Source organism: Marmota monax, unplaced genomic scaffold, assembly GCF_021218885.2.
Source record: "Marmota monax isolate L192 unplaced genomic scaffold, Marmota_monax_Labrador192_F-V1.1 WCK01_AAM20220418_F8-fsc00033, whole genome shotgun sequence".
NCBI lineage: Eukaryota > Metazoa > Chordata > Mammalia > Rodentia > Sciuridae > Marmota > Marmota monax.
The window spans coordinates 4061533-4073756 of NW_026694282.1; the positions used below are offsets into that span (position 1 = coordinate 4061533).

The following is a 12224-nucleotide window of genomic DNA, read 5'->3' on the forward strand; positions in this document are numbered from 1 at the left end:
ACTATAATAATTTTCTTGTGTTTTTTTCCCCCTGCAGAAAGTAAGTGAGAAGGTTGGAGGAGCTGAAGGAACCAAGCTAGATGATGACTTCAAAGAGATGGAGAGGGTAAGTCCCCACCACCATGAGTTTCCTTTGCCATAAGTTTTCCACCATTAGAGGGCCAGGGGGGAGCTACTCTCTACTGATATCTGAGAACACATTTCATTGTTTTAAAAGATATTGTCCTTTTGAAGTGTATTCCAAAATAGGAGATTTAAAGTATCCTGTCATCCCTCAGTGCTATGCTCAGTGAAAGTGGAGTGTCATAATGCTCTACTCCTAGTAGGTCCTGTCATCTCTTTTCTACATAAGGGTTATGTGGAGCTGATGGTTGAATGAGGGTAAGGTGGGAAGAAAAGTGGAGAAGGTGGAGAAGGATGTCCCAGATGTTTTGGGGAGAGGCTGAAGGCTGAGTCACTTTCTGACTGTAGAGGACTTTCTGACAGGATGGTGCCATCCAGATCCAGCAGGGTAGTATGGAGAGAATGCAGTTTTTGGAGCATATCTGCCTTGGCTCCAACTCCATTTCCACTGCTTGTTGCAAAGTACGTTTATTTCTCAGAGTGTGTTTATATATAACATGAGAATACTTATACCCACTTGGAAAATTTTTATTAAGGATTAAGACTAATATAATTAATTTAGGGTTCTGCCTAAAAGATCACAGGTTCTCAATAAATGAAGGTAGAGGTAATGAATAAAATGTCTCATTTCATTTTTCCTGGGGTATAAGCCGTATTTTCTCTTTCACTTTTCATAGCAAGTGGTATTTAGGCTTATGACGAAGAGTGTGTATTGTGCAAATATCTTGGGTTTTCAATTGTTGATGGTGATGGATCTAGGAGTACAAATCCTGTACTTGATAAAGACTGTCCCAAGCCTGTATAATACCTGGAAACTACATTTAAGCATTATTAAGAATTTTGTTTCTGTACATTTTTATAAAAAAGCATTTTTTCTTTATATTCTGATTTGCCTATATCAGAAATATTTTAGAGGCCTGAGAGATAGATTTAACTTTTTTTCATTTTGTCCACATCATTTCCAGTGACTGTCTCAATTTTGCTATTTTTTTATTTGTAAAGTCTTTTTTAATATTTAATTGATTTTATTTTTTAAATACATGACAGTGGAATGCTTTACAATTCTTATTACACATATAGAACACAATTTTTCATGTCTCTGTTTGTATATAAAGTATATTCACACCAATTCATGTCTCTGTACATGTACTTTGGATAATGGTGTCCATCACATTCCACCATCATTGCTAACCCCCGGCCCCCTCCCATCCCCTCCCACCCCTCTGCCCTATCTAGATTTTGTCTATTTCTCCCATGCTCCCCCTCCCTACCCCAGTATGGGTCAGTCACCTTATATCAGAGAAAACATTTGGCATTTGTTTGTTTGGAATTAGTTAACTTTACTTAGCATTATTTTCTCCAACACCATCCATTTACCTGCAAATGCCATGATTTTATTCTCTTTTATTGCTGAATAATATTCCATTATGTATATATACCACATTTTTAAAATCCATTCATCTATTGAAGGGCATCTAGGTTGGCTCCACAGTTTAGCTATTGTGAATTGTGCCGCTATAAACGTTGATGTGGCTGTGTCCCTGTAGTATGCTGCTGTTTTTTTTTTTTTTTTCAAATTCCATTAAGAGGTTAACTCGTTGTTTTTATTTGGTTTTCAAAAGAACATACAAGTCATTATTCATTACTGTATGCTGGGGAAAATTTTACATTGAAGGACTATCAGGCTTATTGGTGCAATAAAGATTTACAATAAACATATCTTTAATTTTTTTTCTCATTTAATCTCTATTGTAAGAAGCCTCATTGTTTTTTTTTATTAGTTGCTCAAGACAATACAATGATCTTGACATATCATACATTTGATTCAAATGGGGTATGCTGTTTTTAAGTCCTTTGGGTATAGACCAAGGAGTGGGATAGTTGGGTCAAATGGTGGCTCCATTCCCAGTTTTCCAAGGAATACTGGAAAATACTGCTTTCCATATTGGCTATACTAATTTGCAGTCCCACCAGCAATGTATGAGTATGCCGTTTTCCCCACATCCTCACCAACACTTATTGTTTGTCTTCATAATAGCTGCTATTCTGACTTTAGTGATATCTTAGAGTAATTTTGATTTGCATTTCTCTAATTGCTAGAAATGATGAACATTTTTCCATATATTTGTTGATTGATTGTATGTCCTCTTCTGAGAAGTGTCTGTTCAGGTCCTTGGTCCCATTTATGGATTGGGTTATTTGGTTTTTTTTTTTTTTTTTTTTTTTTGGTGCTTAGCTTTTTGAGTTCTTTATATACCCCATCTGATGTGTGAGGGGTAAAAAATTGCTCCCAAGATATAGGCTCTCTGTTCACCTCACAAATTGTTTCTTTTGCTGAGAAGAAACTTTTTAGTTTGAGACCATTTCATTTATTGATTCTTGGTTTTAATTCTGGCACTATATGAGTCTTATTAAGGAAGTTGGGGCCTAATCCCTCATGATGGAGATTAGGGCCTACTTTTTCTTCTATTAGACGCAGAGACTCTGATTTAATTCTTAGGTCCTTGATCCATTTTGAGTTGAGTTTTGTGCATGGTGAGAGATAGGGGTTTAATTTCATTTTGTTGTATATGGATTTCCAGTTTTCCCAGCACCATTTGTTGAAGAGGCTATCTTTTCTCCAGTGCATGTTTTTGGTGCCGTTGTCTGATATACGATAGTTGTAATTTTATGGGTTGGTCTCTGTGTCCTCTATTCTGTACCATTGGTCTACCAGTCTGTTTTGGTGCCAATACCATGCTGTTTTTGTTACTATTGCTCTGTAGTATAATTTAAGGTCTGGTATAGTGATGCTACCTGCTTCACTCTTCCTGCTAAGGATTGATTTAGCTATTCTGGGTCTCTTATTTTTCCAGATGAATTTTGTGATTGCTTTTTCTATTTCTATGAGGAATGCCATTGGGATTTTAATCAGAATTGCATTAAATCTGTGTAGTGCTTTTGGTAGTATGGTCATTTTGATAATATTAATTCTGCCTCTCCAAGAGCAAGGTACATCTTTCTATCTTCTAAGATCTTTGATTTCTTTCTTTAGGGTCCTGTAATTTTCATTGTATAGATCTTTCACCTTTTTGGTTAAGTTGATTTCCCAGTATTTTATTTATTTATTTGTTTGATTATTTATTTATTTATTTATTTATGAGGCTATTGTAAATAAGGTAGTTTCCCTCATTTCACTTTGAGGATTTGTCCCTAGAATGTGCTGCTCTCTGGGAAGCACCCTGTCTATTATGATTTACTTTGGGGAATTGCACTTTCTGGGATTTCACATCTCTGATGGAAATAGAAAAAGGAGCTAAGGGTAGGGAGAAAAATAGGGCAAAGGATGGCACCAGGCCTCAACTTGTTCCAGTTTTTAGAGGGAATGCCTTCAATTTTTCTTTATTTAGGATGATGTTGGCCTGGGGCTTAGTGTAGATAGCCTTTGCGATGTTCCCAGCACTGATAAAAATAACCTACTTAAGGTACTGAGACTTCAGCTGTTTGTAAAGTCTTTTTCATTTTTTCTCCTGTTAAGTTCATTGATGAACTCAACAAATATTTGCTTTATGCCTCCAGTGATCCAGGTATGTAGGATACACACAGGATTCCTGAGTGTGTGAAATTCATAGTCTAGTGGAGAATGTCTAATATACTTTGGACACATGTGACCAGTGTAGAAGGCTAACAAAACCTGATGCTGCAGATGCCTGGCACAGAAGAAACCTACCCACACAGGGTGGGCAGGGAAGATCTTCAAGCTGTTTACATCAAAGGGTGGAGGCTAAATAAGAGTTAGTAGAGCCTAGTGTGTTTCTAGGAAAGGAAAAAAGATGCGAGTAGATAACAGGAGAAAACATTTGAGTTCCTAATATATAAATAATAAGTTGTTAATCAGCAGGGACTAAAATGTCTCTGTTGGTCCCTTTTTTTCTTTTTTTAATTGGTTATTCAAAACATTACAAAACTCTTGACATATCATATTTCATATATTCGATTAAAGTGGGTTATGAACTACCATTTTTACCCCAAATACAGATTGCAGAATCACATCGATTACACACCCACATTTTTACATTATGCCATATTAGTAACTGTTGTATTCTGCTACCTTTCCTAACCTCTACTATCCTCCCTCCCCTCCCCTCCCATCTTCTCTCTCTACCCAATCTGTTGTAATTTAATTCTTTCCCTTGTTTTTTTTTCCCTTCCCCCTCACAACCTCTTATACGTAATTTTGTATAACAATGAGGGTCTCCTTCCATTTCCATGCAATTTCCCTTTTCTCTCCCTCTCCCTCCCACCTCATGTCTCTGTTTAGTGTTAATCTTTTCCTCCTGCTCTTCCTCCCTGCTCTGTTCTTAATTGCTCTCATTATATCAAAGAAGACATTTGGCATTTGTTTTTTAGGGATTGGCTAGCTTCACTTAGCATAATCTGCTCTAATGCCATCCATTTCCCTGCAAATTCCATGATTTTGTCATTTTTTAGTGCTGCGTAATACTCCTTGGTGTATAAATGCCACATTTTTTTTATCCATTCATCTATTGAAGGGCATCTGGGTTGGTTCCACCGGCTAGCTATTGTGAATTGTGCTGCTATGAACATCGATGTGGCAGTATCCCTGTAGTACGCCCTTTTAAGGTCTTCAGGGAATAGTCCTAGAAGGGCAATAGCTGGGTCAAATGGTGGTTCCATTCCCAGCTTTCCCAGGAATCTCCATACTGCTTTCCAAATTGGCCGCACCAATTTGCAGTCCCACCAGCAATGTACAAGAGTACCCTTTTCCCCACATCCTCGCCAGCACTTGTTGTTTGACTTCATAATGGCTGCTAATCTTACTGGAGTGAGATGGTATCTTAGGGTGGTTTTCATTTGCATTTCTCTGACTGCTAGAGATGGTGAGCATTTTTTTATGTACTTGTTGATTAATTGTATGTCATCCTCTGAGAAGTGTCTGTTCAGGTCTTTTGCCCATTTGTTGATTGGGTTATTTGTTTTCTTATTGTTTAATTTTTTGACTTCTTTGTATACTCTGGATATTAGGGCTCTATCTGAAGTGTGAGGAGTAAAAATTTGTTCCCAGGATGTAAGCTCCCTATTTACCTCTCTTATTGTTTCTCTTGCTGAGAAAAAACTTTTCAGTTTAAGTAAGTCCCATTTGTTGATTCTTGTTATTAACTCTTGTGCTATGGGTGTCCTATTAAGGAATTTGGAGCCCGACCCCACAATATGTAAATCGGAGCCAACTTTTTCTTCTATCAGGCACAGAGTCTCTGATATGATATCAAGCTCTTTGTTACATTTTGAGTTAACTTTTGTGCATGGCGAGAGAAAGGGATTGTTTCATTTTGTTGCATATGGATTTCCAGTTTTCCCAGCACCATTTGTTGAAGATGCTATCCTTCCTCCATTGCATGCTTTTAGCCCCTTTATCAAATATAAGAAAGTTGTAATTTTGTGGATTGGTCTCTGTGTCCTCTATTCTGTACCATTGGTCCACCTGCCTGTTTTGGTACCAGTACCATGCTGTTTTTGTTACTATTGCTCTGTAGTACAGTTTGAAATCTGGTATCGCTATACCGTCTGATTCACACTTCCCGCTTAGAATTGCTTTTGCTATTCTGGGTCTTTTGTTTTTCCATATGAATTTCATGATTGCTTTGTCTATTTCTACAAGAAATGCCTTTGGGATTTTGATTGGCATTGCATTAAACCTATAGAGAACTTTGGGTAATATAGCCATTTTGATGATGTTAGTTCTTCCTATCCATGAACAGGGTATATTTTTCCATCTTCTAAGGTCTTCTTCTATTTCTCTCTTTAGGGTTCTGTAGTTTTCATTGTATAAATCTTTCACCTCTTTTGTTAGGTTGATTCCCAAGTATTTTTTTTTTTTTAGGATATCGTGAATGGGGTGGTTGTCCTATATTTCCATTTCAGAAGATTTGTCGCTGATATACAAGAATGCCTTTTATTTATGCGTGTTGATTTTATATCCTGCCACTTTGCTGAATTCACTTATTAGCTCTAGTAGTTTCTTTGTAGACCCTTTTGGGTCTGTTAGATATAATATCATATCATCCACAAATAGTGATAATTTAAGTTCTTCTTTTCCTATTTTTATGCCTTTAATTTCTTTTGTCTGTCTAATTGCTCTGACTAGTATTTCAAGGACTAAATTGAATAGAAGTGGTGAGAGAGGGCATCCCTGTCTTGTTCCAGATTTTAGAGGGAATGCCTTCAGTTTTTTTCCATTCAGAATGATGCTAACCTGAGGCTTAGCATATATAGCTTTTACAATGTTGAGGTAAGTTCCTGTTATCCCTAGTTTTTCTAGTGTTTTGAACATAAAGGGATGCTGAACTTTGTCGAATGCTTTTGCTGCATCTATCGAGATGATCATGTGGTTCTTATGGTTAAGTCTATTGATGTGGTGAATAACATTTATTGATTTCCGTATATTGAACCAGCCTTGCATCCCCGGGATGAATCCTACTTGATCATGGTGCACAATTTTTTTGATATGCTTTTGTATTTGATTCATCAGGATTTTATTGAGGATTTTTGCATCTATGTTCATTAGAGATATTGGTCTGTAGTTATCTTTCTTTGAAGTATCCTTGTCTGGTTTCGGGATCAGGGTGATGTTGGCCTCGTAGAATGAATTTGGAAGAGCTCCTTCTTTTTCTATTTCTTGAAATAACTTGAAAAGTATTGGTATTAATTCTTCTTTGAAGGTTTTGTAAAACTCCGCTGTATATCCATCCGGTCCAGGGCTTTTCTTGGTTGGTAGTCTTTTGATGGCTTCTTCTATTTCCTCCTTTGTTATTAGTCTGTTTAAGTTGTGTGTATCTTCCTGACTCAAACTGGGAAAATCATATGACTTAAGAAATTTATCGATATCTTCGCTATCTTCTATTTTATTGGAATATAGGGTTTCAAAATAATTTCTAATTATCTTCTGTATTTCTGTAGTGTCCATTGTGATATTGCCTTTTCCATCCTGTATGTTAGTAATTTGAGTTTTCTCTCTTCTTCTCTTCGTTAGCATGGCTAAGGGTCTGTCGATCTTATTTATTTTTTCAAAGAACCAACTTTTAGTTTTATCAATTTTTTCAATGGTTTTTTTTTGTTTCAATTTTGTTGATTTCCGCTCTGATTTTAAGTATTTCTTGCCTTCTACTACATTTGCTGTTGTTTTGCTCTTCCTTTTCTAGGGTTTTGAGATGAAGTGTGAGTTCATTTATTTGTTGGTTTTTTTCTTTTATTGAGGAATGAACTCCAGGAAATGAATTTCCCTCTTAAAACTGCTTTCATTGTGTCCCATAGATTCTGATATGTTGTGTCTGTATTTTCATTTTTCTCCAAGAATTTCTTGATTTCCTCCTTGATGTCTTCTATAACCCATTGATCATTCAGTAACATATTGTTCATTCTCCAGGTGATGCAGGATTTTTCCTTCCTTCTTTTATCATTGATTTCCAGTTTCATTCCATTATGATCAGATAAGATGCATGGTATTATCTCCACCCCTTTATATTTACTTAGAGTTGCCCTATGGCATAATATATGGTCTGTCTTTGAGAAGGATCCATGTGCTGCTGAGAAGAATGTGTATCCACTTGATGATGGTTGATATATTCTATATATGTCTGTTAAGTCTAGGTTATTGATTGTGTGATTGAGTTCTATAGTTTCTTTATTCAGTTTTTGTCTGGAGGATCTGTCCAATGGAGAGAGCGGTGTGTTGAAGTCACCCATAATTATTGTGTTTTGGTCTATTTGACTCTTGAACTTGAGGAGAATTTGTTCTATGAACGTTGCAGCACCATTGTTTGGTGCATATATATTGATAATTGTTATGTCTTGTTGGTGGATGGTTCCTTTAACAGTACATAGTGTCCTTCTTTATCCCTTTTGATTAACTTAGGTTTGAAGTTGATTTTATTCGATATGAGTATGGCCACTCCTGCTTGCTTCCGAGAACCATGTGAGTGGTATGATCTTTCCCAACCTTTCACCTTCAGCCTGTGTATGTCTTTTCCTATCATATGAGTCTCCTGAAGGCAGCATATTGTTGGATTTGTTTTTTTAATCCAGGTTACTAGCCTATGTCTCTTGATTGGTGAATTTAAGCCATTAACATTTAAGGTTACTAGTGATTTATGGTTTGTACTTCCCGTCATGCTTGTTTATTTATTTATTTAAATATGGCTAGTTTTTGCTTTTTGGTTATTTTTTTCCTTCCCTTTACTGAGTTACCTCCCACTGTTAGTTTTGGGTGCTGTTTTTCAATTCCTCTTCTTGTAGTGTTTTGCTCAAAATGCCTTGCAGTGCTGGTTTTCTGGCTGCAAATTCTTTTAACTTTTGTTTATTGTGAAATATTTTAATTTCATTGTCAAATCTGAAGCTTAATTTTGCTGGATACAGTATTCTTGGTTGGAATCCATTATTTTTCAGCGTTTGAAATATGTTGTTCCAGGATCTTCTTGCTTTCAATGTCTGTGATGAAAAATCAGCCATTAACCTAATTGGTTTACCCCTGAATGTAATCTGCCTTCTTTCTCTCATAGCTTTTAATATTCTCTCCTTGTTCTGTATGTTGGATATCTTCATAATTATGTGTCTTGGAGTTGGTCTATTACGGTTTTGAATGTTTGGGGTCCTGTAGGCTTCCAGGATTTGGCAATCCATTCCATCTTTCATATCTGGGAAGTTTTCTAGGATTATTTCATTCAATAGATTGTCCATTCCTTTGGTTTGAACCTCTATACCTTCTTCTGTCCCAATGACTCTCAAGTTTGGTTTTTTTATGACATCCCATATCTCTTGGATAGATTGCTCGTGAATTTTAATCATCCTTTCTGTGTTGACTATATTCTTTTCAAGTTGATAAACTTTGTCTTCATTATCTGATGTTCTGACTTCTACTTGATCTAGTCTATTTGTAATATTCTCGTTTGAGTTTTTAATTTGGTTTATGGTTTCCTGCATTTCTAGGATTACTGTTTGATTTTTTTTAAATCTCTATCTCCTTGTAGAGCTCGTTCTTTGCCATTTGAATTTGCTTATTTAATTCGTTTTCAAAATATACTTTCATTATTTGGACTTGCTGTCTAATGTCTTCTCTAAGATTCCGTTCCATCTGAGTTAGGTATGCCTTGAGTTCTTTCTCTGTCCATTTTTCTGATGCCTCTAGGTACTCCTGTGTATTTAAGTTGTCCTGCATTGTTTGTAATCCTTTTTTCCCTTGTTTTTTCATGGTGCTCAAGTTACTTTCCAGCTCTGTTTGACTGCTGTGTTTCTGTTTTCTCCTTTAAATTTGTTTTGGTTTTTATAGTTCCACTATGTCTCCTTTGTGTTAGGAGACAATGTTTAGAGATGTTGGATTTAATTGTGATTTAAGGTAAATTCATTAGTTTCATTAAAGGCCCTCAGATTTTGATGGCATATAGAGAACTGAGGTTTGGACTTAGGATTTTATGTTAAGGTCGGGCGATTTGATGGTATGGAGGTTAGTATATGTTAGCTTCTTTGGGGGGTTGCTCAAATGCAGGCGGATATTAACAAGAGAATAGACAGGAGTACTTGGGGGTAGTTAAGGGCTTAGGCGGACTATAGATCTATTCATAGTATTCATCTATTTGCATTTAGTAAGTTATACGTAATCTGGGTGTTCATGCTTAAGAGGAAAGATGTTGAAAAGGTAAGGATGCAAACCAAGAAAGAGAGAGGGAGAGAAGAAAGAAAGAGAAAAGAATAGAAATGAAAAGAAATGATAAGAAAAATAATAATAATAAAATGCAGTAAAATAAAAATTACAATTGAAAAAAATTACATTAAAAAAATAATTAAAAGAAAAAAATTTAAAATTAAAAAATTAAAGAATTAAAAAAATGAAACAAGAAAGGAAAAAAAAAGGCACTGTTAGGCTTCTATTTTCTTAGCTTCCAGCAGTTGGTGCTGTGCCTTTCAGGCCAAGATTTTGCCCTCTGGCTGTAGGATACAATCCGTGTGAGGCCGCTCCCTCCTCCTTCCCCTGGTGTCTCTCAAAAACCTGTTAGCTTAGGTTTATTCCTGGCCTCTAGTCCCCTGGCTTCTCCTGCTAGCCAGGCCTTCCCCAGTGTGATGCCTCTCGGCAGTTCAAACTATACTCTGGGCCCGGGTTTGCTGGGTGTGGAACGAGGCTATTGGGAACCGGCACCTTATTGTTTGATTCCTTCCGCTTGCCCTCCCCCAGAGCTGGCAAGACAGGTTTCGTTTTCTCCACTGATGGGAGGGGGAGTTGGAGGTCAGGTGCCTTTACCTTTCCCCATGCCTCTATCCACGCTCACTCTGATAGTCCCGTCCCCGGAAAGCCAGGGAGAGATTTTGTGCGAATTCCCCGCTGTATGGGAGATGGGCTCAATAACACACAACTGTTCTATAGCTGTGCTCTGTCGGAAACTGGCGATGGTGACGTCAGCTCTCCAATATGGTGGCCGCTGGCTTCCTTGGTGACTATCCAGTTTGGGGGACAGAACTGGACCACTTCCTTCCCCCGTCTCAAACCCCGAACTCAGCCCGGAGCTCAGTGAGGGCACAGCCGGCAGGACTCCACAGAATCCGCAGCGCCGTTTCTGTGCGTTGCTGGCCGCTTCTCGGCACCCCGCCATCTCTAGCCTCGGGGCGGGCCATGGATCAATCAGCCCAGATCTCTGGGCGCACATCTCCCTCGCAGTTGAGACCCAGTAACCGGTCCTTGGTGATGGAAATCCTTCCTCTAGGTTTCAGTGCACCCCAATTTTGCTGGAAATTCCTAACAAGATAGCTTTTGGTCATTCTAACTCGTTATTCACCTGCGCAGTGACGCGATACACGGGGGTGATGCACTCTGTTCGCCGCCATCTTCCCCCTTTTTTTTTCATCTTATTAATACCACCTATCTTCAGCCAAAGCTGTCAACCACTGATATTTATAGTTCTGGGAATAGTATTCTGCCCATCCTTCTACAGCATCTAAGTCTCTAAACACTGACACACATTCCCAGACTGTCTTGACTCCTCCACTCCTAATAGTGGAGTTCTTACCCCTTCTAGGAACAGCCACAGGGCTGTGTTAGGCCCAGCCTCCCTCTGTGCCCAGTCTTGCTTAGTCCTCCTTTTATCCTTTGATTCTCTTTCTGAGTACCACATGGCCAGGGCTGTGCCATTATGACAGATTAGGCAGGGATTTAGAAGTTTGAAACTAAGTACCAAGTGTTGGAAGTTGGTCTTGATTTTGGCATCTTGCAGGACTAAAGCAAATAAGTTACGTAGCTCACTGTCTATGTGAAGACAAAATTTTTGTTTCTTCAGTGAGTCTAAAAAGAAAAACAAATCTGAAGAATAGAGTTTATCACCAAGCAATTCATTAGACCTTTGGAGACTTAATTTGCTATGAATCCTATGTCAGTCTTACAAGCTAATTAAAATAAAAGGGAATCTTACAAGTATTTTATTTAGGCAAGTACAGATGTCCCTAGAGGATGAAGATGAAATGTAGGATTCATTTCTCTTATTAAGGAAGTTGGGGCCTAATCCCACATGATCGATTATATAAAGTTTCTGAAGGTTTTATTTTTAAAATCTAGAGTTCCTGCAACAAAATAAACTTCTAATTATTTGAAGGACCTACTAATGATTTTGCATTTAGGGTTTTACCTAAGTAAATTCAGAGATTTAGATTTCAGTTTAGTGTTGAAATTATTTTATTTCATCTTATTTCATACATCCTTTGTCTCATCTGTGACTCTTGCAAATTTTGGACTCTACCCATAATTGATTTACTTAAGCTATAAATTTGCGCTAATTGAAAAGTACTTGCTTTGGATTTAGAATCTCAAATCTTTTCTTTCCTGTTAATTTGTCTATTATAATATTTTAGCTCAATGTTCCCAAGCCTTCAGAAGAATTGTCTACCCACAATTGGTTTTCTGATCATCAAACAGTTGAGGTAGAGAGCCCTTTGTTCAGCTGTATTCTCAGATGTGCAATTAGACGACAAAACGCAATAAATTAGAGGTCTGCATTAGGCGGTGCTGCTACTGGGAGAGAGAGGTAGATATTCCTGGAGGTTGTTTCTTTAATTGCTGCCCCACG

The 12224-nt window shown here is 37.5% G+C and overlaps 1 protein-coding gene across 1 annotated transcript in view; it reads left to right on the forward strand.

Moving 5' to 3' along the window:
• The window catches only part of Sh3gl2 (SH3 domain containing GRB2 like 2, endophilin A1), a 237318-nt gene that overhangs the window by 169731 nt on the left and 55363 nt on the right, over positions 1 to 12224 (forward strand). The window contains exon 2 of the mRNA XM_046467406.2: positions 38 to 106. Within this exon, the coding sequence (XP_046323362.1) occupies positions 38 to 106 (69 nt within the window). The remainder of the gene's footprint in view (positions 1 to 37; positions 107 to 12224) is intronic.